The 27500-nt window shown below is 38.7% G+C and overlaps 2 protein-coding genes and 1 pseudogene across 8 annotated transcripts in view; 1 reads left to right on the top strand and 2 right to left on the bottom strand.

Moving 5' to 3' along the window:
* Nucleotides 1-27500, bottom strand: part of LOC138007093 (centrosomal protein of 83 kDa-like) — a 622454-nt gene that overhangs the window by 436644 nt on the left and 158310 nt on the right. The gene's annotated exons all lie outside the window — the stretch shown is intronic.
* LOC138008554 (uncharacterized) lies at nucleotides 514-4002 on the top strand. The gene has a single exon (XM_068855875.1). The coding sequence runs from the start codon at nucleotides 514-516 to the stop codon at nucleotides 2017-2019; it is 1506 nt and encodes a 501-aa protein (XP_068711976.1). The 3' UTR covers nucleotides 2020-4002.
* Nucleotides 4019-7156, bottom strand: LOC138008549 (uncharacterized; annotated as a pseudogene).

The raw sequence follows: 27500 nt of genomic DNA, 5'->3' as shown, positions 1-27500 counted from the left end.
AGGAATAGTCACTATTTCCAGTTGAATTTCAGAAGAAGAGACGGGATTGAAAGAGAAAGAACCAGTATGGCAAGCCGTTTGTAGCAAAATTTAATCTTGGATATATATGTTCAATGCTTTAAATTAAGGTTTAATTTAAAGTCATAAAAGTCATTCAATGCAATCCAATCCTTAAATTTTATATGTAATGCAATACCACGAATATTGATTCAATGCAATCCTTAAATTTTATATGTAATGCAATACCACGAATATTGATTCAATGCAATCCTTAAATTTTATATTTAATGCAATACCACAAATATTGATTCAATGCAATCCTTAAATTTTATATTTAATGCAATACCACAAATATTGATTCAATGCAATCCTTAAATTTTATATTTAATGCAATACCACGAATATTGATTCAATGCAATCCTTAAATTTTTATGCAATCCGAATGTTCAATCTTCCTGGGACGAGCGCGGCCATATAGAACCAGAGTAAACTGTGCAAGGTATAGAACAAAAGATGGCGGCAGAGTGGGAAGAAGAATTTGACGTAGAAGTTGAGTTTCCCAAGTTTCTAGGAGAAGTTGTGGATAGAACCGAGACAATATTTGAGAACTTTGACACAGAAGCTGCAGAAACGCAGGCCGAAGTTCTTGATCAAACAATTAGCCTGCTTAGGTCGATGAAAGAGTGTTGCAACCTTGACCCGAGGGACAAGGAAAATCTCGATTCCATCGATGGGGCTTTAGTAGATGTGCTCAGTGTGCTTCGTCGCCGGACTATCACACCGTCTTCTGTGGCTGCAGATTCATTTACGATAGAAAGGGAAAAAGGAAAAAATCCCGGAAGACCATCTCTCAAAATTCCTGTTGAGATGGTAGAAGAACTGCGAGGACTGGGATTCACTTGGACAAGGATTGCAGAGATGCTCGGAGTTTCGAGGTGGACAGTTCACAGACGAGTAGCAGAGTATGGTTTACAGGATATGAGGGGCTTTGACGACTTACCTAATGAACGACTCGACCGGATCATTCAAGATTACATAAACAACCATGGGAGTGCTTCTGGATGCAACATAATAGCCGGTTACCTGAAATGTATTGGATTACGGATTCAACGTCGGAGAGTCAGAGAAAGGTTGGCGAAGCTAGATCCCGAAAATAATGCGTTGAGATGGGGTGCTACCATACAGCGCAGGAAGTACCAGGTGTCCTGGCCAAACTCACTTTGGCATCTTGATGGACATCACTCATTGATTAGGTGGAAGCTGGTAATTCATGGTTGCATAGACGGATTTTCTAGAAGAATCATCTTTCTGTCATGTAGTCCCAATAATAGAGCCGAAACAGTTCTGGGATTGTTTCTGAGTGCTGTTGAGAGAGACGGAGACCTATGGCCATCAAGAATTAGAGTAGATCATGGTGTTGAGAATGTTCTTGTTTGTGATAAAATGGTGCAAGTTAGAGGTGAAGGGAGGGGAAGCTACATTGCAGGGCCATCAACACACAACCAACGGATTGAACGACTATGGAGGGATGTTTTCCGTTGTGTATCCCACTTGTTTTATTACACGTTTTATGGCATGGAATCATCTGGCATCCTGGACACTGATGATCCATTACACCTTTTCACTTTACATTTAGTTTTTCTACCACGAATCAACCAAGCTCTTGGTCAGTTCACTGATGCTTTCAATCACCACAATGTCAGAACAGAAAGAAATTGGTCACCACATCAAATGTGGTTGAATGGCATGATGCATCGTGACAACCCACTTTCAAACGGTGGGCTAGATGAAGAGCCCGCATATGATCTTGAATGCTACGGTGAAGATCCCGATGGCCCAACTCCATTGCAAAGTGATAACAATGTTGTAGTTGAGGAAGTTGACCTGGGCGAAAACGATACACTGCAATCATTTGTATTGGAAAGAGTAGATCCCTTGAGAGAATCACCTCACATGGGAATAGACATCTTCCAAGAGGCTCTAGAGTTATTGAAAGCCAAACTAGTTACTAACCACTAGTTACTTGGACAATGAGTGCAGGGACATGAAAGAGGTTCATTCCTTGTGATTTATTTGTTATAAAAGTGACATCGCTTATTATTGTACTTTTTAATTTTCGTAAACTGCTAGGCATAGTATTTCAACCGTCTTTCCGAGAATTGGAGGCGAAAATACAATTCTTATAGCTGGCGAGGCTGGTCAGCTAGCAGTTTGTCAAGACCCTTGTTTAATACTTGGTATCTCGGAATTTATTGTGTTAAAATTTCACGCTGTTTTCGTTTAAACTTCCTTTTAAAGTCCCGTCCTTTAGCAAACAATTTAGCCCTTTTTTTTCAGTCATTCAATCTTGGTAACAAATGACCCATTGTATCACTTGGGACTCTAGGACAACAATTTGCGTTTCATTCGCTGTGTAAATTTTACGCTCAGAGGTTCACGCTGTTTATATTTCGACCTGATTTAATTAGCGAGAGATGTAGTCCCGTCATTTGGGAAGCACACCATAGACTATTCATCTATCGATTTGTTCAAATTCTAGGAAATTATTAAAGGTTATTCGCATGACAAATAACAGTTTAAGCAATTGATGTCATTAGTGTTTGCCCCTGCTGTATTCTGCTGACAATTTGCAGTCCCAAGATCGATGCACCGGTTGTCCCCAAAAGTGTCAAATCAGTCTGCATTAGAACTGCGTTCTGATTAGGTGTCTCAAGTCAGTTTTTTTAATGATTAACATCTAATAATAATCATTGTAAACTGTAACGCTCCCTTAAAAAAATATCATGAGTAAAAATGTTATATTACTTAAGGATCTAAATATACTACCATTTTCGAGCTACCTTGAACAGCTAACTTTTTTTCGCGTTTTTCGTTTTAATTTGAACCAATTAACCCTGATTAACTATTAGAGTGTGTACATGTCAAGTTTGGACAGCTCCGCCTGTGTGTTTCTGCACGTGAAACACAGGCATTGACTATGAATGCCAACAAACGACCAGCTTCGTTTCGCGAAAATCCTGCCACAGCGAACTTAAATGGCTTAAAATATGAAAGGGCTTGGAGCATGGAGGCGATCAAGCCAACTGTTTTTTGCCAGTTGCGTTTAATTTAAAACCGTGACACTTTGTCTAAACAAACTTGAATGTTTTAAGCGCTGAAAAACGCGGAAAAAATGTTAGCCGTTCAAGGTAGCCAGTAAATGGTAGTAATGGTCAGTGCTCTGTAGTCAACACGAACACAGTCACATTATACAAAACAGGAACCATTGCCAACATTTGTAGAAAACTTACCACATACTTTCACATGTTTTCAGGTGATATTTCTTTTGATATGTCTTGTAAGTCAATTTCAGTGATGAATAGGTAAAATTAATATGAATACACTTTAACTATAAACTGTCACCAAATTCATGTAACAGTATAGGAATGTAACTATTATAATATTGCGTATCAAATATTTAGTGCTTTCGGGACTTGTGCAGTTTGTTGTTGATGAAATACTATATTTTTCACTTAAGTAGTTGATGACCTGTGTCGGACAGAAGCGATTATATTCTTATCAAGGTTTGAACCGTATTAAATTGCATTACTCAAGTTCTGTGAGAAAAGATCACGTTTTCTTTTGGTCGGAATCGCTAGCTCTATATTTTGCTGTGAGAATTTTGGGAGAAAACTTTAATTAAACGGGAGAAGTCGGGGTTGCTGCATTCCGTTGTTGCTCCGTTTCCGAAAGTGCTCTGTGGTCGATGCACTTAGTTACATTCTACGAAACAGGAACGAAACATTTGGAGAATACATACAGGACTCCAGACTTACATGTACATTACCAAACAAGCCATTAGATAACGACAACTTGTTTTTAAGTCGTTTCCGGAGATGACTAACTAAATGTAAATCGTAAACTGGAACAGTCATTTCAGGGATACAGCAAGAAAAGAACACAATACGATGATTTTACATTGCTTCAGTTCAATGGTTAATCTACGTGTAGTCGATCCAAGTCTACTTGTATTCTTTGCTATTCCATTGTACAGTCCACTTCATATAAATCCGAAATAGTTGTTGGTGAAAGCAAGATCATACATTTCAAAAAGCTTCTCTTCTTGTAACAAGCTTTCTGTGAGTGCACCCCTTGGCAGGACCAAATTGTTGCTGCAGGTGTGTGCAGTAGGTATGAAGGCGTATTTGTTCTGTGCTGTTGCCTGAAGTCAGATAAAAATGTATCAGCAGGGCTTGAAAATTAAAATACAATAGAGCTGCAATGTGATGATATTATTACAGTTCTTCTGGCCCAACTATAATTCTTACTCCACGGTCACCACCATACCGAGTTTTCCCAGCAAAGATAAACCTAAATCTGAAAGGTCAGGAAGAGTTTCTATTCATAGCAACAATGACAGAAAATACTTTGTTATGTTTAGCGAGACGCTTTTCTCTCACAAATTGGAATATGGGAACCAGTGTTAACTTTATCCACGACAGTTCCAGGTTCAAAGCAGCCTCTAGGTAGTCTATAATTTCAATGCCAACTTACCTGATCGTTTCCTCGCTCGTTGACAAATGTAATACTTGGTTGCAGTGTAAAGCCAAGTACAGGCTCCTCTGCTGCACCAGTTACAAAGACCAAAATGGAACTCAAAGTGAGTGGTGGTCGCCTCCCACTGGCCACTTGTCTGATGTACTTTATGAATAGGCTGTAGACTTCCTTTTCTCTTGATAATGCAGTAGATCCCTCTGGTGAAAAGACTGGGTTAAGAAGCTGGATGACGATCCTCGCTGTTAGCTGTGTATTACTTGGTCTCAATAGATGAAGAAGTATTGGTTTGAACTTGAATATTTTGACCAAACCGAATTTATTCAAACCTCTTTTAAGGTTGGTGATACATGCATTCAAACTAGCTTCTTCTGTAAGAGACTCTATTATGTCTGCTGGTAGAATGGTTGGCATCTGGCCATTCTGTAACAAAGCAATTCCCATCATGACACCAACATGATAATAATCTTCAAAAAGCAACTCTCTCAGCCCATTGTCAAAATACTTCTCTTTCATGGCAGAATTCATTAAACGAATCCACTCTTTCCGTGGGCCCCCATAGTCTCTGGCAACTTCACCCATAAAATCAACTTCAAATGTTATGGAGAAATCCTGAATAGACTGAAACTCTGCAAACGTTGTTGTCAAAATGCTTGCACGGTCAACACATATATAATTGGTGGCATTCTGGGGGTCCTTTGGATCAAGTGCAATGCTGGTGTCCACACCATGTGCAATATCCAACTGCCTTCCCTTAACAAGGTGTTGCTGAAGAATTTTAGGATTTCAACTGGATCGGTCAGGTCAGTGATACCACGAATAATGGAGTCGCAAAGGTCCTCTTCATCATGTTTAAGCTGGGCTGAAATGTCAGATTGACAAAGTCTACCAGTGGTTTCTCCTTGATGGGTTACTAGCAGCTCAGCTGTGTGCTGCACTGGGGCCACATCCACTTCATTCTCTCCATTCTTATCTTCAGTTGCGCCAGTTGGATCAGTTGCATCACTCTTGTGCAAATTTTCAAAAGGACTTTGAAGCATATTGTCATCGAGATCTTCACTGCTCTCTCCATATATAAACTCAAATCCTTCTCTCACTTTCACATACAACAGCCCCTGCCCCGCCATCTTCTTTACCACAGAGTAACTGTATTCAGTGTTAGGACCAAGCTCAAGTCTTGTGATTTTCTTCTGCCGCACTTTAACAAATTCAAAGTCATTGGGACTTATTATTGGTAGCTTCTTGATGACAGATTCTCTGATTGAATTTCTCACAGATTCTTCATTGTCCTCTTCATCTAGCATAACTATACCTGAAATGAAATTAAGAAAAGCATGAAGCCTCAAAAGTGGGACCTCTGAGAGATAATTATTTGGTTTGCATGAAGTGGTTAACTATTTATACAAATGTTGCTCACAGCTGTTCCTCAGGTGTGGAGATTGGATTTAACTTGCAGATGGAATAATAATGATGATGATGATGACGACGAAGACGGCGACAGTGATGACGATGATGATGATGATGATGATGATGATGATGATGATGATGATGATGATGATGATGATAATAACAACTCGACGCATTACTGAATGCACTCTGAATTTCCTATTACACTGTATCTCGTGCAGAAGACACCAGTAAGCCATTAGTGACAAGAACAAAAGAAACATTGTATTAAACCTCAGGGTTTCCTTTGGAAGTCCGAGCATTGAATAATGACGATCATAATGATCAGAATGATAATAACAACTACCTCAAGTATTTTTTGATATGAAGATTTACCGCCAAATATAGATCTGTGTCAACTCGGCAAACCTTTGATGGACTGGGTGCCTGAAACAGTACTCTACTACACATGATATCACACAACTACTTACATACATACTTACAATTCCACGCATATGGTCATAAAGCTCTCGATAGATGTAGGTCTACATGACGTCTGTTCGACGATAGATGTAGATTTCGCAAGACGACCGACCGGCCGGCGCCGCTTCGCAAATGTTACAAGTTCGGAATCTTTCATTTTGTTATCAATGTGTTGAATCTGTTATAAAACAGTTATAGCGTTCTAAGCTTGCGTGAATACCTACCTACATACATACTTACATACATACACGAACTAAAGTTCATATAAAGCCGTTTATGTTTAAGCGTTTTTTAAATCTAAAACCCTCTATTATTAAATTTCTCATGGTTCTTACAACTCACCGCTGGCAATAATCGAGTCCCTCTTTAGGGTATACTCTTCTTCTTCGTCGCTGATGTCACCAAAGCACTTTAGAAGAGCGAATTCTATAGCCTTCTTCTTTTTAGACTGTTTTTCTTGATTCCTGCTACGACTGTTAAGTGGAGAGGAAGTTCGCAGCCGCTCTGATCGACCGAGGCGACGATAAGTTCCACTAGCTGAGCTGTTTCTTATCATGTTTCGAGCATGATTTAGTGCCCGCTGAACAGATGAAGTAGCCGTAGCATCTTCAGCATTTCCATTGCTTCTTAAAGCTTGCGGGTTACAACCAGAAGTCTGTGGAACTTGTTGATTCACAGTAGATGCTGTTCCCCGAAGTATATTTGAAGCATTCTCCAACATCTGGGCCACAACTTGAACTCTATTTTCGTCCATCATAGCAATGTCTGCTTTGGATGGTAAAAGGCGGGAAATGATCATGTGATGTTCTATATGGCCGCGCTCGTCCCAGGAAGATTGAACATATATTTTCGGATTGCATAAAAATTTAAGGATTGCATTGAATCAATATTCGTGGTATTGCATTAAATATAAAATTTAAGGATTGAATTGAATCAATATTTGTGGTATTGCATTAAATATGAAATTTAAGGATTGCATTGAATCAATATTTGTGGTATTGCATTAAATATAAAATTTAAGGATTGCATTGAATCAATATTCGTGGTATTGCATTGCATATAAAATTTAAGGATTGGATTGCATTGAATGACTTTTATGACTTTAAATTAAACCTTAATTTAAAGGATTGAACATATATATCTAAGATTAAATTTTGCTACAAACGGCTTGCCATAAACCAGGGGAGATATTCAGAAAATTGTTTAATTGGATATGGCATTTTAGACGCCAAGTTGTATCCAACTGAAGAGAAAAACTTATTCATTATATCAGGAAACTCGGAGGAATTATAAGATACTTGCTTGGTTCGTGGACATTTTAAAGAGGTTATAACTTTGTGAGCTTTATTCTTACGACCTAAAAGACTATTGATGCCCTCCCATACGTTTTTAGTATTTTTCAAATTTTCTTCAAAATAATTGTGAAAATACATTTTTTTGCTTATTCGTGTGAGCATCAAAACTTTATTACGATAGGTCTTGTAGGCATTAGTGTCGCCCGAAGTAAAAAGTTGATTTTTGATTTTAATTAATTTCCTAATTCCCTCAGTTATCCAAGGTTTTGATAATCGCTTAATCATGCGCTTTGAGACTGGCTTTAACGGTGCGTGCGTGTTGAGAAGATTATTTAATTTATTATAAAATGCAGAGAAAGATTTATTCACATAAGTGTTTTTTGAGACTGCTTGGATCAAGTCAAGTTGGGAAAGGTCGTGTATAAATTCTGTTTCAGAATAGCTTGAATAATTCTGTGCTAGATTTTTATGACAATCATGCTTGAAAATAGTTTTATCCGAGAGAAGAAAACAAAATTGTGAAAAGTGATCGGTTAGATCGGAAATTATGTTTTAAGCATATTTACAGTAATGAAAACGGAGAAGGTTTAAATTACTATCACCCAACAGTGGAGATCATTTTCTTCCCAGAGGCGCTAAGTTTTTCAATTGTTTCATCAAAATATTCTTGAAAATGTTCTGGTGAATTGTGCTGTCTATAGACCACACCACAAATCATATTTGCTTTTTTGGCAAATGCAACTCAACCCAGAGAGCCTGATAAGCCTCATTAGAGATTTTTCCAATAACTGTATATTTGAATCTTTGATCAATGTATATGCCAACACCTCCAGTAGAAAGGGGCGTCGGCACATACTTAAAGTTATAATCAGGTATGATGGGATTAAAATCCAAATCTCCAAGCTCATTTCTTATTCTAGTTTCTGTGATTCCAATTATGTTAAAATGAAAATCAAGTTCTTCTAGTAAATGGGTTTGAAATTTTTCTGAATTACTTTTCAGGCTTCTAATATTGGTATGAAACAATGAAAGTCCATCGGTTGAATTAGAGGAAAACTGGAATTGTCTTTTTGAATGACGGAAACTATGGGGAGAAAAGTATCTACAGCTGATAGCTGTGGTATAGGGATCAAAGTCAGACCTTCTATCGGGAAAACTGTTTAGAGTAAATATATCCAATTCATTAAAACTTGGTAGACGCTCAAGATATTTCTTGGTAGGGAGACTTGTGTTTAAACTATTATTGAACTGACCGTGAGAAGGAATAACATCACAGGAATACTACGGAAGCTCTTGTAAGTGTTCTTTGTTTACCTTAGTTGGTTGTATTGCTACTTGACTTATGTTTCCTTAACTTGATGACTGCTCACGGGAAATAAGATTATCTAAATCCCTTGAACTCTTGATTGCGATGAGTCTAGACCCCTCGCTTTCCCTCAGCCATACAATCGAATTTTTGGCCCAGAAAAATGCATAATTACACCTCTCTTTAAATTTCTTTGAATCTGCAAGCAAGCTTTGAAGAGGCAGCGTCAAATGGTCGAAGACACCAACTTGATCCAGAGAGACATCTTCCCGCGTAGACCGATACTCGTTGGGTTTACATTTCTAATTTCCCTACGACGTGCCATAACTTGCTCGGGAATAAGCCTTCGTGTAAATTTCACAAAGATTACACAAAAGTAAAAGTATTTCACAAAAAATCACAAAAGAATACAAGATACCGTAGGCCAACCTCACACTACCAAATTTGCGACTGACATGTGAAACACAAACATTGGTTAACACGAAAGTACTAAGGCATCAGATTTTACTAGGAATCCATCTTGTGCTCACTTCTAATCTCGAACTTTTGTTAATGCCACCCACTTGGCGTAATCAAATTGTTTTCGTTCCTCGCTTGATGAAAACATGACAATTTAAAAATATAAACTGAAAGATATAGAATACCCACTTAGCATTGCGGAAAGAGATATTTCGAGAGTGAATTTATTTTTATGACAAAAATCGCTGAATCACTACAACAAGATTACAAGTAACGGAAAATTGCCTTATCCATGAGGAAATCGCAGCCGGCACAAAATCCCCAACATTAATTAAATTAAGAGCGGTATTCAAGAATCCTTGTCTTCAATTATACCAGAAAGGCAAATTATTCAAAGATAACAGGGGACGGGAAAAGCACCAGCTAAAGGCTTAATTAAAACGTCCACTAACATTAAAGGACAGGCCCTTCAAAGCTTGCTACACCTCATTGTGATACCACGTCGACTTCTTGAAGGCTGGTTTTCATTAGCAACGGAGTCGAAGTCGGAGTCGTAATCAGAAGCACAGAGCGATACGATCTAGTGAAAATCAAACTTTCGGAGTCGGAAGCAGAATACCGATTCTGCTTATGACTCCGTCGCTTATGGTCCAGTGGGAACTGCATTGTCGGAGTCGGAAGCAGAAGCGGAAGAGTAGACTAATCACAATGCTTGGAATCGCTTCTGCTTCCGACTCCGACAATTTAGTTTGCACTGGATCATAAGCGACGGAGTCATAAGCGGAGATGGAAGAAAATAGGAACGTTCTGATTCTTCCGACTGTGATTCCGTCGAGCTTATAACTCCGCTTATGACTCCGAACTTTGATTTTCACGAGGTCATAAGCACTCTTACGACTCCTACTCCGACTAGGGCTCCGACTCCAACTCCGTCGCTAGTGAAAACCAGCCTCAAGAAGGCAAGGACGACCTGGGGTCAATTCAAAAAAAAAAAGTTACACTTGTAGCCCTTGCTTTTACACGTGCACACAAAAATGAGTTCAATAAGCATCGTTACAAGTCGTTTTTACAAGACTCCGACTGGTAATTACAGGTGTAGCACTACACCTGCAATTAAAATTTGGTTTTTGTATGGAGTGTCTTTCGAAATTTTGATATGTTCTCGTCGAGCGAAGAAGAACGTAAAGAACTATATTCGGTAGCCTGGAAATTTTGAGGAAAGAAGGCTGCTTCACATTGAAAATCCACGTGAATTTCGTGAGAAATATCGCCTCTCTGTCAAAGCATTCCAGTATTTATTTGCAGCAGTGGGCCAACAAATAAACCTCATGCAATTGGAATTTATACTTGTAGTCTACAAACATATTCAAGTTAAATTGCAATAGTAAAGCTACAGTTGTATATTCACGAGGGATTAACATATATATTTAGCCAAGCCTAAAAGCGGACCTCCCTGGTTATTTATTCTAACTGCCTGTAGGGTTAGAGAAAAAAAAGGTTTTGGAACTGTCCACGTTTTGGTGTTTCGGGTTACTGCTTAATTAAATCATTTTCTTCGTTTTCTTTCATAGAAAAATTCAGTGCCTAACTAGTGAATACCGCGGTGAATTTTACGCAAAAAAAACGATATCGCATGAATCACGAATGGATGAGTGCGATATTGGTTTTCAATGGAAATTTACTTTGGATTTTACCAGTTTGGCAATGATTTCTTTTGAATCGCACGAGTTTTAAAAGAATACGAGCTCATCGTCAACGAGCGAATGGAAAAGGAAAAAAGCCATTTCAGAGTCAGCTGTCTCAACAGCCAGCGAATAGGAATCACGCTAAAATTAGAAACCGTTGGCAAAGTTTGTCAGTTCAAGGTCAAAAAAGAGTTTTACTGATGTACTTTAGTCCACTTAATCTCTGAATAGGATATTTTCTACATTTTGAGGTATTTCATTGAAACAAGCCAGCTTGGCTTGGAACAAGAATCGGCAATACGGCAATGCAATGCACCCCTCTATTGCTTGACTTGAATAACTTCGTAGCCACCATTGTGGACCACAGTTATCAAGATATTGTGTCAAATTGGATTGAAACCAGCGAAAAATGCAGAAAGGAAAGATTTTCCAAACCTTTTTCCACCAGAACACGAGAAGCGTTGACTGTTAAGAGCTTTAGTTGAAGTAGTAGCCGCGTCGAGCCACAGAAAGTGTCCGAAAAATGAAGCCTCGCTTATGTTTTGGATGAATTGAGCCTGCGATAAAATCGAAAACCAGTACCTGGTCAGGAGTCAACTTCAAGAAAACAGCTAACCTCAATAAGCTCTAAACTCGAGCCCGCGGTATGGTGACGCGTAATCTCGTACCCAGATCTCCCACGGTCATACGGAAGGGAGAACTGGTAAAGTTCGATTTCGAGCATGCTCAGTGCCAGCGAGGCCCGAAATACGAGCCTTTCTATCACTGCGCATGTTCGTACTCTCTGTTGTGATCTTGGGTGATTTTACGGAATAAACATGGATTTCGAGAGTACTCTTGAAGAGATTCTTTTGGGTAGAGAACAAGGGAACCTTAAACTTAAGCCGAAACAGAAAGAAGGGCTACAGGCGATTGTTTTTGAACGGTCAAGATTGTTTAATTGTGGGAGCAACTCCAGAATCACTCAAACGAGCGCTTAGGCTTAATCAATAAACGAGTGCTATTTTCTTGACACGATCTCGTGCAAAGTGTAGTTAGCCAAACCCTAGATTGAAAGCTAAAATGTTAAAGAGGGTTTCAGGCCTAAGCAGTGAAACGAACGCTAATGCTTAATCAGTAAACGAGTGCTATTTTCTTCAGACAATCTCGTGAAAAGTGTAGTTAGCCAAACCGTAAATTGAAAGCGAAAATGTTAAAGAGTGCTTAGACCTAATCACTGCAACGAGCGCTATTTTGTTGACACGATCTCGTGAAAAATGTAGTTAATCTAACCGTGAAATTCACAATTGATCACTACTTAATTCGCGAGTCACACTTTAAGAACGAGAAATACTGTTTTGAATAAATAACATACTTCAACTTGAATTTATTAGTTTCTGCGTACCTCGTAGCAAGCTACGCAGAACTTTATTTGAGTGGCAGGGTACGTGGGGCTTTCGTCGGTACCATTTACACAAACGTCGCAAATTTTAAAAATGATTTTCCTCAACTGTAAAGCTTTTCAGGCGTTGGAAAAAATAAAACTTTCCTCCGCACAACTGGCATTTATTCAAAACAGCACATGAGCTTGCGAAACCAAACCTTCACTAAGTGTCCCGCGAAATAAGCCAATCGGAGCGTAGATTGGATTGCCGCAACCTTTTTTTAGTAGCCAATGAAAAATGGTGTACTGTCGAACTTTACCAGATCTCACATTTCCAGTGACAGAGTGAGATCTGGGTACGAGATTAGGTGACGCGATACCTTGTTTTGACAACTGTCAATTGACCAAAACATGATTGTCCAATATCAAAGATGTATGCTGTAAACTATGGTGATACTGGTCACATTGGCGTACACGGAGGAGTACATCGAGAAAGGGTTGACTCAAAGAGTTAATATGGAAGATGGAGGCTCCCGGTAATGGGCTCCTGACGCGTCTAACACTATTTAAGCAATGGATGGCATTTTCCTGGGCTTTATAACGTGACAAAACCAGGCGGGATGTTGGGAGAACTCGAGAAAAGCATAAATACTTACAAAAAATAATAATAATAATAAAAATAAAAACAGGGAAATATCAACAGTTTCGATTATTTTTCAAACTTGATCAAGATCTTTATTCTCTCCATAATTTCCCGATCTGTCAATCTAGCGTCAGACCAGAGAGTTATGATTGTTGCTCGTATCGAGTGATTTGTGTGTGAATATGGGTACCCATCCCCGCCAAAATTCAAACTTCTTGTTTTTAATCCAAACCTTCAGTTCAAGCATGCTATCTTACAATTTAAACTCGCAATCGTAAGCTCAACTCAATTTGTCAGTTCAAACATTCAATTCGTCAATCGAAACATTCAATTTGTCAATTCAAACATTAAATTCCACAATTCAAACATTCAATTCAGCAATCAAACATTCAGTTCGGCAATTCAAACATTCAATTCAGCAATCAAACATTCAGTTCGGCAATTCACCGGTTTAAATGTTAACTCTAACATTCGATCGGCGGCTCGAAGATCCAATTCCGACATTCGGTAATCCTGACATTCGTTCAGTACTTCAGACATTAAAACATTCGACATTCAATTCGGACATTCAAACATTCAATAAGGACATTCGGTAATCTCAGCATTCGTCGGGTTTGGGTACGAGAAAGTGTCTCAGGCCTCTCTCGGTCTATTTGGTTAAAAGGGCGCTAACAGTTCGGCGTCGCTGGTAAATCTTTCAACCGGTAAGTGAGAAAATTCTACGTTCTTTTTTCATTTTAATATTTAGTGTTGATGTTAAAGTTCCTGATATAAGTTCAATCTGCGTTATTTTTATCGAGGCAGCGTATTTTAAACCGGTTACAAGTACAAACAGTTTGCATTATATTTTTATCCATCTCAATAAGCCTAACACCATTGTACGTGAAAAGTCATATGTAAGAACTAAGAGAACTACACCCTCCGTGAGGGTACACTGGGTTGCCTGTGGTACGTGCAGCGTTCCAGGCAATTTTTTTCAAGTTGGTGGGTCATTAAGACCATTTAAGGGGTCACCCAGAAGTCATACGAGCAGAGGCCCTTTGGCTCACAGGTCCGCACACGTTCGTACGACGAAACAGCTCCTTTTCTGAGGTTAAAAACCTGGCTACCGGCCTATTAATTAATCATTTGTCAGAAAGAAGAAATTCCTGTCCTCTTTAAAAAAAGTTGACACGCATTGCTTACGTGTGGTAGTGAAGTAACACAGCGATTTATTCCATAATGTCAACTGAGCTGTGTGTTGTCTTCCAGGAGATTCAAGTTGTCCTTGCGTAATATGTAGCTCTAACAGTGCATGATATTGTTTTGGTATTGTCTATCATTGTAGTGCCATGGTAGAAGTCTTGGGTAAATAGCCTGAGAAGACATGTGGTTACTAGCAAAGTACTGAGCCCAGAAAGATTGAAGAAAATAAATGGGAAGTGAAAAACATTGTCTTCTGGGATGACATAATGACAGTTGTCTTTGCGTAATATGTAGGTCTAACAGTACACGATATTGTTTTGGTATTGTCTATCATTGTAGTGCCATGGTAGAAGTCTTGGGTAAATAGCCTGAGAAGACATGTGGTTACTAGCAAAGTACTGAGCCCAGAAAGATTGAAGAAAATAAATGCGAAGTGAAAAACATTGTCTTCTGGGATGACATGTTGACAGTTGTCTTTGCGTAATATGTAGGTCTAACAGTACACGATATTGTTTTGGTATTGCCTATCATTGTAGCGCCATGGTAGAAGTCTTAGATAAATAGCCCCTTTAGAAGACATGTGGTTACTAGCAAAGTACTGAACCCAGAGAGTCTGAAGAAAATAAAAGGGAATTGAGAAACATTGGCTTCTGGGCTGACATGTTGATCATGCAACTTCTTTCCACCACAAGTGTAAGCGTGCACGGAGAGCATCTGACAGCTTTGTAAACAAAAGTTGAAAGCTGAAATTGTTTCCTATTCGGCAGGGTTAGTATCTGGATGGGCGACCTAAGGAATATACCACTCAGTAACAAAAGCATAGGACAGAGAATTCCATTTTAATGCTATCAAATGCGAACCAAGCAAGATACAGATTTTGTTAGCTTGCTTTATGCAAAACAAATATTGATGTAAAAGTAAATAAATATGGATACACAATTTTTAAGAAGAGCAGAAGGAAGTTTCAGGACGGTCGATCGAGCATAAAATATTTTGCCATCGGTAACAAAATCTACGACATGAAAACAACATTAATTTTGGACCACGAATATAAAAAGTTACCATCAGCGAAAAACAGTTTGGGAGATTTTAGTTGTTTTGTTGTAATTGTACAAGTTTGGCTGCACCGAGTAAATCGCACATCGAATTTGTCAGAAAGAAGAAATTCCTGTCCTCTTTAAAAAAAAGTTGACACGCATTGCTTACGTGTGGTAGTGAAGTAACACAGCGATTTATTCCATAATGTCAACTGAGCTGTGTGTTGTCTTCCAGGAGATCCAAGTTGTCCTTGCGTAATATGTAGCTCTAATAGTGCACGATATTGTTTTGGTATTGTCTATCATTGTAGTGCCATGGTAGAAGTCTTGGGTAAATAGCCTGAGAAGACATGTGGTTACTAGCAAAGTACTGAACCCAGAAAGATTGAAGAAAATAAATGGGAAGTGAAAAACATTGTCTTCTGGGAGAGACATGTTGACAGAATAAAAGGGAATCGAGAAACATTGGCTTCTGGGCTGACATGTTGATCATGCAACTTCTTTCCACCACAAGTGAAAGCGTGTACTGACAGCACCTGACAGTTTTGTAAACAAAAGTTTAAAGTTGAAGTTAATCTCTGTGTGATGGGTTAGTATCTGGATGAGCGACCTAAGAAATATACCACTGAGTAACAGAAGCATAGGACCGAAAATTCTATTTTAATGCTATCAAATGCGAACCAAGCAGGATACAGATTTTGTAAGCTTGCTTTATGCAAAACAAATATTGATGTAAAAGTAAATAAATATGGATACACAGTTTTTAAGAAAAGCAGAAGGAAGTTTCAGGACGGTCGATCGAGAATAAAATATTTTGCCATCGGTAACAAAATTTACGACGTGAAAACAACATTAATTTTGAACCACGAATATAAAAAGTTACCATCAGCGAAAAACATTTTGGGAGATTTTAGTTGTTTTGTTGTAATTGTACTTTTGGCTGCACCGAGTAAATCGCACATCGAATTCAGCGGGCAGAGTGATCAAGTTACCGCGGCATGTTTCCTCGCGAAACAGTGAAGCATCTGTGTCAAATGATGCCAAGATACCGGGTTTTTGTTTTTGTTAGTTTTCTTTTTCTTTCAATTGTTATAAATTTTGACAAGAAATGTGCGAATTCAACACAAAGATCACTCTCAGAGGTCACAGTGACCATTGTTTCTGGAAAATCAAAAATTTACTCTCCAAGACAAGGTTATTTATCACCAGGTAATTCCATCGTTTTGGTAATAGCAGCTACTTTATTATTCATCAGCGTCACAATATTTTGCCGATTTTGGGGGTAATTTTGTTGAAACTCAAGCACGCTTCCAACAGACCTGTTTATTTTCGTGACTTATGCGTTACCACAAAAATTCTCCCCGTATCACATTTCAACACATGTATGCAAATTTGCTAAGCTCGAAAATTACGCATGATAAATTTACAAAAGCTAGAAATTTCACAGAAATATTTTCCAGCGAAACATTTATTGAAACAAGCAACATATTTGCTATAAGAGGCAAGAAACCCTTCCTATTTCAGTTGCGTGCGAGCAAGCGAAACACAATCACAAAGCATATTCAATTAAATAAATTTCTGACAGTTCGCATCAAACCCTTTTCGAAAGAACCTTGACCGTAAATAATAAAGCACAAAAGAGACAGCAAGCTTTCATTCAAATAATTCTTCACTGTCACATTTCCAATTTGTTTTTACCTTTGCTGAGTTGAGTCTTAAAATGAATGTTACTTGCCAGACAAACAGGCAAACTTTAAATAGATGCGACTTCAGTAAACACTGTGAGACACACAACAGAGATCACAGATCTACTTGTGGTGTTCGATTCCTTCTCTGTCTTTGTTGAACCCGTAAGTTACCAGAGAAATTTCCATTTGGTTTCAGTGTTGTACGTAACACCACCTTGGCGAAATATTAGAAGTACAGCATATTTTGATTTCGGCTCGACGGGCAAAAGATTCACGCTGTCGAAGTCCATTACTCGTCGCTTTTTTAAGATTCCAGATCTTTATGTTTCACCGCCTGTCTTGACGTTCCATTCTTGAGCTCCATGTGGGTATATTTTCTTTAAAGATGTACTAAAAAGCCATTCACGTTACAATGACTTTCGACGCCATTACAGGTTAATTGTGCAGAGCAAGCTACGCATTACCCCAGCCCCCTCAAACCTAACAAAATACGCACAGAAGACTCCATGCACAAAGACACCACTTAGCAGGGGAGTGACAGGCAAGAATTTTCCCGACACGGAAAATAACAAAACTAGACCCTCCGTGAGGGTACACTGGGTTGCCTGTGGTACGTGCAGCGTTCCACGCATTTTTTTCCAGTTGGGGGGGCGGGGGGAAAGGGTCACCCAGAAGTCATACCAGAAGTCATACCAGAAGCCATACCAGCAGAGGATCTTTGGCTCACAGGTCCTCACACGTTCGTACCACGAAACAGATCCTTTTCTGAGGTTAAAAACCTGGCTACCGGCCTATTAATCAATCATTTGTCAGAAAGAAGAAATTCCTGTCCTCTTTAAAAAAAATTGACACGCATTGCTTACGTGTGGTAGTGAAGTAACACAGCGATTTATTCCATAATGTCAAGTAAGCTGTGTGTTGTCTTCCTGGAGATTCAAGTTGTCCTTGCGTAATATGTAGCTCTAACAGGGCACGATATTGTTTTGGTATTGTCTATCATTGTAGTGCCATGGTAGAAGTCTTGGGTAAATAGCCTGAGAAGACATGTGGTTACTAGCAAAGTACTGAGCCCAGAAAGATTGAAGAAAATAAATGGGAAGTGAAAAACATTGTCTTCTGGGATGACATGTTGACAGTTGTCTTTGCGTAATATGTAGGTCTAACAGTACACGATATTGTTTTGGTATTGTCTATCATTGTAGCGCCATGGTAGAAGTCTTAGATAAATAGCCCCTTGAGAAGACATGTGGTTACTAGCAAAGTACTGAACCCAGAGAGATTGAAGAAAATAAAAGGGAATCGAGAAACATTGGCTTCTGGGCTGACATGTTGATCATGCAACTTCTTTCCACCACAAGTGTAAGCGTGCACTGACAGCATCTGACAGCTTTGCAAACAAAAGTTGAAAGCTGAAGTTATACCACTCAGTATCAGAAGCATAATTAGTACTGGACCGAAAATTCTATTTTAATGCTATCAACTGCGAACCAAGCAAGATACAGATTTTGTTAGCTTGCTTTATGCAAAACAAATATTGATGTAAAAGTAAATAAATATGGATACACAATTTTTAAGAAGAGCAGAAGGAAGTTTCAGGACGGTCGATCGAGAATAAAATGTTTTGCCATCGGTAACAAAATCTACGACATGAAAACAACATTAATTTTGAACCACGAATATAAAAAGTTACCATCAGCAAAAAACAGTTTGGGAGATTTTAGTTGTTTTGTTGTAATTGTACAAGTTTGGCTGCACCGAGTAAATCGCACATCGAATTCAGCGGGTGCTCTGATCAAGTTACCGCGTTATTTTACCGCGGCATGTTTACTCGCGAAACAGTGAAGCAACTGTGTCAAATGATGCCAAGCTACCGGGTTTTTGTTTTTGTTAGTTTTCTTTTTCTTTCGATTGTTATAAATTTTGACAAGAAATGTGCGCATTCAACACAAAGATCACAATCGCCCAACTCTCAGAGGTTGACCATTGTTTCTGGAAAATCAAAAATTTACTCTCCAAGACAAGGTTATTTATCACCAGGTAATTCCATCGTTTTGGTAATAGCAGCTACTTTATTATTCATCAGCGTCACAATCTTTTGCCGATTTTGGGGGTCATTTTGTTGAAACTCAAGCACGCTTCCAACAGACCTGTTTATTTTCGTGACTTATGCGTTACCACAAAAATTCTCCCCGTATTCTCTCATGTATGCAAATTTGCTAAGCTCGAAAATTACACAACATGATAAATTTACAAAAGCTGGAAATTTCACAGAAATATTTTCCACCGAAACATTTATTGAAACAAGCAATATATTTGCTATAAGAGGCAAGAAACCCTTCCTATTTCAGTTGCGTGCGTGCAAGCGAAACACACAATCACAAAGCATATGCAATTAAATAAATTTCTGACAGTTCACATTCAACCCTTTTCGAAAGAACCTTGACCGTAAATAATAAAGCACAAAAGAGACAACACATTTACAATTTTTTTTAACCTTTGCAGAGTTGAGTACAAAATGAATGTTACTTGCCAGACAAACAGGCAAACTTTAAATAGATGCGACTTCAGTAAACACTGTGAGACACACAGCAGAGATCACAGATCTACTTGTGGTGTTCGATTCCTTCTGTGTCTTTGTTGAACCCGTAAGTTACCAGAGAAATTTCCATTTGGTTTCAGTGTTGTACTTAACACCACCTTAGGCTTGGCGAAATATTAGAAGTACAGCATATTTTGATTTCGGCTCGACGGGCGAAAGATTCACGCTGTCGAAGTCCATTACTCGTCGCTTTTAAGATTCCAGATCTTTATGTTTCACCGCCTGTCTTGACGTTCCATTCTGGAGCTCCATATGGGTATATTTTCTTTAAAGATGTACTAAAACGCCATTCGCGTTACAATGACTTCCGACGTCATTACAGGTTAATTGTGCAGAGCAAGCTACGCATTACCCCAGCCCCCTCAAACCTAACAAAATACGCACAGAAGACTCTATGCACAAAGACAGCACTTAGCAGGGGAGTGACAGGCAAGACTTTTACCGACACGGAAAAAAATACTTAAAAAAATAAAACGGAAATCTACCCATTTTCCGACTGGGTTTGGCAACCCAGTAAAAATGCTAACAACACCACTAGTGAGGATAATTGCAAACGATACAAGTAATTGCACATGAAATAGCGTTACAGCTCCAAATACAAAGGGATTCAGTAACAGCAGAAAACAAAAAGCCATGATAATACAAATAGACAGAAAATTCACCTTTTTCAGAAATTTAACTAAATGCATCCGGCTAGGCGTACATCTCTGCGACTAGCCCGATACCGCTAGCACTAACTTTAAGATCAGGAACTTTCTTCTCCAGGAAACTTTCACAGTTCTGTGCTTCTCTTCTTTGGCATTTGGTTTTCAGTGCAGTTCATATCATGATTTTCACATATTTGTTCATTTAGTACACATTTGTTCTCAACATATAAACTTTCTTTCAGTTTGCGGACCAACCCCGGCCAAAACAATCGCTCAACAGCATCTTTTAGTGTGGGTCTACCGCAAACGGCGTGTGCATAAGTGAGTTGTTTGAGCGTTCCGAGGAAGAAGCTTAATACAACAAAAAGCAATATGCTCACAAACGACATACTGTTATGGGCTGCACACTTCGCCACAACTTGATCGCGCAAACAAATGATATTTGGTATGATCACGCTCAATCATATGGTTTTGCCTGTCAATAAAAGGCATTATTATACTTATTATACTTAGGATCGAAATTCTCCAATCACAATTAGCTATTTTAACAACTTGTTTCCTCAGAAGGACGTCTCTGAAGATGCCCAATCAAAACATGACGACTTCCATCCACTTAGTGCTATAAATTCACACAAACCACCAACGCCTGCCTTCCTTCGGTTATTTCAGGAGGGGTTAGTTAATATCTGTCTATCGTTAGAATCTCTCGACTCCTGTCTCGTGTTGCTATCGCACACCCACTAAAATTCGCTCATTCCTGGTCGTTTTATTCCTACTCGTTTAGAACCAAACAACTACCTCCTAAATGTCAACACCAGTAAATGATCACGCAAACGAAGCCAATGGCGAGAAATAATATTTCAACTGAATAGCTTGAAATAAAATTTGCGCGAAATCTCTCTCTTTAAAAAAGTTAAAGAATTATAAGGGCCGTTTATACGAGCGAAAATAAAACGCGAACAGCCCATATAAATGATGCAAAATCTACGTTCACAGCTTTCTCAAGCCCCGGCTTATCCTGGCCTGGGAGTTTATACTCGTATAAATAGTTCCTTTGGCGTACAGAGTAAGCCGCGGCTTATTTTCTCTCGTATAAAAGACCCTATTGTTGTTTTCTCAAGTTAACAATAACTTCATTTTACACAAGAGTGACTATACTGAAATCTTTTTCTGACCTTAATTAAAAACGATCGCCAGCTGTAATCATTTGCCAGAACGATCATGCCTACAAATTCCTGTCATCTTTATTTAATGCGTATTAAATTTCAACTCACTTATGCAAATTAGTTAAACTCGAATACTACACAGCACAATGAATCACAACAGTTGAAACGTCTCACAAAAACCTTTTCCAGCATGAAATTTATTGAAACTAACAAAATATTTGCTATTGGAGACAAAAAAACCCTTTCTATTCCAATTCCGTGCGTGCAAACAAGAAACAATCCGTCTCACAAACCATACGATATGCAAATAAATATATTTTTCAGTTCAAGATTGAACTCTTTCCTAAAGAACCTTTTCCAAAGCACAAAATAGACAACAACCTTTCTTTCCAATAATTCTTCACTGTCACATTTTCAATTATTTTTTTACCTGAAAACTGTACAGCTTGACTGCAAATTAAATGCAAATTGCCAGACAAATGAGATGCCACTTCGGTAAACACTGTGATACATTCAAGACATTCGATTCCTTTTACACCCATACTCAATTTCCCACTTACTGTCAGTGTTCTACATACCAGCACAGTTTATAAAATAAGATTAGAAACAACACACACTTTCTCATATCCGACCGCAATTGTTCTCGAAGACCATCCCTCGTCGCTTTTAAGATTCCAGTTATTTATTTTCCGCGCCTGTTTCGTTATTCCAATTGACGTTCCATTCTTGATCTCATAAAGGTATATTTTTGCCACTAAAACGCCATCCCTGTTACCACGACTTTCGACGCCATTGCGGGTTTAATAATTAAACGTTCATCTGTGTGCACCAAGGAAATCTACGTATTCCCCCAGCCCCCTCAAACCTAACAAAATACACAGACAAGACTCTATGCACAAAGCCACTACTTAGCAGGGGAGTGACAGGCAAGACTTTTACCGACACGGAAAAAAAAAATAAAAAAAACACGAAACTAAACACAGATTCCAACTGGTTTGCCATAGGCAACCCAGTAAAAACCCTCGAAATGAAACCGAGATTCCGACTGGGTTTGGCAACCCAGTAAAAATGCTAACAACAGCACTAGTGAGGATAATTGCAAACGATACAAGTAATTGCACATGAAATAGCGTTACAGCTCCAAATACAAAGGGATTCAGTAACAGCAGAAAACAAAAAGCCATGATAATACAAATAGACAGAAAATTCACCTTTTCAGAAATTTAACTAAATGCACCTGGCTAGGCGTACATCTCTGCGACTCGATACCGCTAGCACTAACTTTAAGATCAGGAACTTTCTTCTTCAGGAAACTTTCACAGTTCTGTGCTTCTCTCCTTTGGCATTTGGTTGCAGTGCAGTTCATTTCATGATTTTTACATATTTGTTCATTTAGTACACATTTGTTCTCAACATATAAACTTTCTTTCAGTTTGCGGACCAACCCCAGCCAAAACAATCGTTCAACAGCATCTTTTAGTGTGGGTCTACCGCAAACGGCGTGTGCATAAGTGAGTTGTTTGAGCGTTCCGAGGAAGAAGCTTAATACAACAAAAAGCAATATGCTCACAAACGACATACTGTCATGGGCTACACACTTCGCCACAACTTGATCGCGCAAACAAATGATATTTGGTACGCTCAATCATATGGTTTTGCCTGTCAATAAAAGGCATTATTATACTTATTATACTTAGGATCGAAATTCTCCAATCACAATTAGCTATTTTAACAACTTGTTTCCTGAGAAGGACGTCTCTGAAGCTGCCCAATCAAAACATGACGACTTCCATCCACTTAGTGCTATAAATTCACACAAACCACCAACGCCTGCTTCCCTTCGTTTATTTCAGGAGGGGTTATTTAATATCTGTCTATCGTTAAAATTCTCGACTCCTGTCTCGTGTTGCTATCGCACACCCACTAAAATTCGCTCATTCCTGGTCGTTTTATTCCTACTCGTTTAGAACCAAACAACTACCTCCTAAATGTCAACACCAGTAAATGATCACGCAAACGAAGCCAATGGCGAGAAATAATATTTCAACTGAATAGCTTGAAATAAAATTTGCGCGAAATCTCTCTCTTTAAAAAAGTTAAAGAAATATAAGGGCCGTTTATACGAGAGAAAATAAAACGCGAACAGCCCATATAAATGATGCAAAATCTACGTTCACAGCTTTCTCAAGCCCCGGCTTATCCTGGCCTGGGAGTTTATACTCGTATAAATAGTTCCTTCCGCGTATTATGTACGCCGCGTCCAGAGTAAGCCGCGGCTTATTTTCTCTCGTATAAACGACCCTATTGTTGTTTTCTCAAGTTAACAATAACTTCATTTTACACAAGAGTGACTATAATGAAATCTTTTTCTGACCTTAATTAAAAATGATCGCCAGCTGTAATCATTTGCCAGAACGATCATGCCTACAAATTCCTGTCATCTTTATTTAATGCGTATTAAATTTCAACTCACTTATGCAAATTAGTTAAACTCGAATACTACACAGCACAATGAATCACAACAGTTGAAACATCTCACAAAAACCTTTTCCAGCATGAAATTTATTGAAACTAACAAAATATTTGCTATTGGAGACAAAAAAAAACCCTTTCTATTCCAATTCCGTGCGTGCAAACAAGAAACAATCCGTCTCACAAACCATACGATATGCAAATAAATATATTTTTCAGTTCAAGATTGAACTCTTTCCTAAAGAACCTTTTCCAAAGCACAAAATAGACAACAATCTTTCTTTCCAATAATTCTTCACTGTCACATTTTCAATTATTTTTTTTACCTGAAAACTGTACAGCTTGACTGCAAATTAAATGCAAATTGCCAGACAAATGAGATGCCACTTCGGTAAACACTGTGATACATTCAAGACATTCGATTCCTTTTACACCCATACTCAATTTCCCACTTACTGTCAGTGTTCTACATACCAGCACAGTTTATAAAATAAGATTAGAAACAACACACACTTTCTCATATCCGACCGCAATTGTTCTCGAAGACCATCCCTCGTCGCTTTTAAGATTCCAGATATTTATTTCCCCGCCTGTTTCGTTATTCCAATTGACGTTCCATTCTTGATCTCATAAAGGTATATTTTTGCCACTAAAACGCCATCCCCGTTACCACGACTTTCGACGCCATTGCGGGTTTAATAATTAAACGTTCATCTGTGTGCACCAAGGAAATCTACGTATTCCCCCAGCCCCCTCAAACCTAACAAAATACACAGACAAGACTCTATGCACAAAGCCACTACTTAGCAGGGGAGTGACAGGCAAGACTTTTACCGACACGGAAAAAAAAAATAAAAAAAACACGAAACCAAACACAGATTCCAACTGGTTTGCCATACTGGCAACCCAGTAATTAAGAGGTATAAGTTCTGTTATTCATATTTCGGCTGTATTTATTCAAAATCTCTACTGCAGTGTTTTTTTACACCAGCATTTTAGCCACGGCATATACACATGGCCAATTTGGTACCAGCTGCTGTACCTTATTCATAGAGAAGAGGGATGGTATTGTTTTGTAGTATGTAATAGTGTTCAATGTATTTATCATACCTTATCTTATTGTGTGACTAAAGAGGAAAACAAACTCAACATCTAGAATCTGGAACTAATAGGAGTATTAGATTTTTAGAATATACCAAGCCATAATTTCATCATATTTTCCTTTTTTTTTTTTTTTTTTTTTTTTCACAGAATATGTCACAGTTGCAAAGGTGCAAAGATTTATTGGCTGACTTAATGTGAATCAAATTGTAGCTGTTGAAGAGAACATCAACAATAACACTCCTTCTACCTGACTTCGCGTATCCAACCAGTAACTGTTGGGGATTTCAGTGCTGGGTTTTCCCAGTACCCCTGGCACAGGTCTCGGAACAACAGCGAGTGTCTGGCTATACACATCGCAGTGCTCAGAGTCTGCGGCATGGAAAAAAGAGAAATGGCCCGACCAGAAATCCACCAACAAAAACGCAAAAACATAGTCGAATTTGGACAAGGATTGTTTTATTGACTGTATATCCTCAGATACAGAAGTTACAACGACGGTCTTCAGTATCTCTATACACCTAGCTCAAACTTTATATGCCTGGGTTTACACGTAATATCGCGATCTTCTTATAGTTTTGCCTATGCGTGAGCCGTCAATATTTCCTGGTATTGCCATCTCACTTTTGCCTGCCTGTGATTGGTTCTAATGTTGAAATTGACGTCGTTGCACTGAATTGGGTTGCTGACGTACGCAAACAAATACGTTTCGCAGGTAGAGAGAATTGAAATTTCGATCAGGCGCGGGTTGATTAGTTTACAGTTTTATTTATCCTTATAAATGATGGATCGCGATAGAAAACTAATTGCGATTTGAGACGGCAATACCACATTATATTGACGGCGTTGGGAGAAAATATATTCCGTATTGGGCTCCGTCAGCAGAAAATGAGATTGTAATTTATCATGCAGTACAAATATTTGTTGAGGAAATAAGGTGGCCATCAATGGTTCACGGTACATTGAATGTTTTATTACCTTTCTTGTTTCCTGTTCTTTGAATAGACCATTCCACAGGTTTTTTGCTTAGTGACCTGGCCTATGAATGGCAGTGGGGGTGGCGGTGACACTGCATTGATACAGACCTCACTGCTTTTATCACGAAAATCATGTTTTTATGATAATAACTAGTCTTTATTTGCATACGAAAAGCAGAGGGGTTTGTACCAAAACAAGGTTAATGGCAGCTTCGTTTCCATACACGGGTCAGGTAACTCAGTCGTAACTGTATAAGCCGGTGCTGTACACATCACTATCAGGTTTAGCCAAGGTTATAGCCTGGAGGGTCAACATCTGAGCGTCATTCAGTCCACAAAACGTTTCTTGAACTTCTGCAGTATTGTCATCTTTAGCAGTCTCCGGTAAAGGACCGTGCCAGTCAATTCCATAGTTAACGCAGTCCTACACCAAACAAAACCATACTGAATATCTCACATCCGTATATTAAATAGAATGCATTTTAAATAGCGTGTACCGTAGTTGTAGTCATAGTATACCATAGCCGTGTAGCGATGCACTAATAATAGCGATATTTCTCGTTACGTCTCCCATTGCTATTAATATGCCAGCCAGAACATAATTGGCTGCTGAAACAATGGCTTCTTTAGTTGTGTGGTTGGCAAATTTGAATATGAAAAGACATTCGACGCTATACGATGCAGTAAGTATCGGTCGATCACTTTTTACTCAATTGCAGCTGGCATTTATTCCGCGATGTTTTTCAAGGACTTCTTCGTGTGTCTGTGACTTCAAAAAAAACTTCTAGCAAAGGCCTGGGTCCGAAAATGGTTTTTATCGGCAAACAACAGAATTCAATGCACTCCAAGTTTTGTTTTGATACATAATGTGGCCTAACTTGCCATATTCTTCCCTTTGTTTTTCGCCACCAAAAAGGCGTCATTTTAAAGGACAACAGAAAGAACTGCAGGACTTAGCGCCGCTTGCAAAGTTCAACAGAAAGCTTCTAAGGTGCTTTATGGAGGAAAAGTGAAACGATAGTTATTTGCTTTTCGCTGGTGCGACTTCAACATCAGCGATACCGTGATTTTGTGTTCGAAAAGGTGTTTCTAGAATTCATATTTTCTCCGGCAGAATAATGACCTGCTTTTCCAGACGCGGTCTTGGATGATCGATGAAAGCAATAAGTGGGGGTCATTTCGGTTTTCAAAGAAGAGATAGAAGTGTTATTGAACAACAAGCAACTCAGAGAGATGGTAGTTAAAACAAAGACATGTCGAACAGTGGGGGTTAATTAAACCACCTCGAAAATCGTAAAAAACGAACACTTCATATGGGCTGCTTGATATGTGGGACCTGAAAAAGCAAAACATAACACAGGCGACCGACCCAAACACATAATTTGAATGCTCAGTCAACGTAATGGTTTGTAGGGTTTATATGGATAACATGAAATGCTGAGAAAAATCGGCTAATCCTAGTTTACAGCGAGAAA

The sequence above is a fragment of the Montipora foliosa genome, chromosome 6 (genome assembly GCF_036669935.1).
Source record: "Montipora foliosa isolate CH-2021 chromosome 6, ASM3666993v2, whole genome shotgun sequence".
Taxonomy (NCBI): domain Eukaryota; kingdom Metazoa; phylum Cnidaria; class Anthozoa; order Scleractinia; family Acroporidae; genus Montipora; species Montipora foliosa.
The sequence above is the reverse complement of the archived record's forward strand: the minus strand, read 5'-3'. Positions and strand labels throughout refer to the sequence as shown.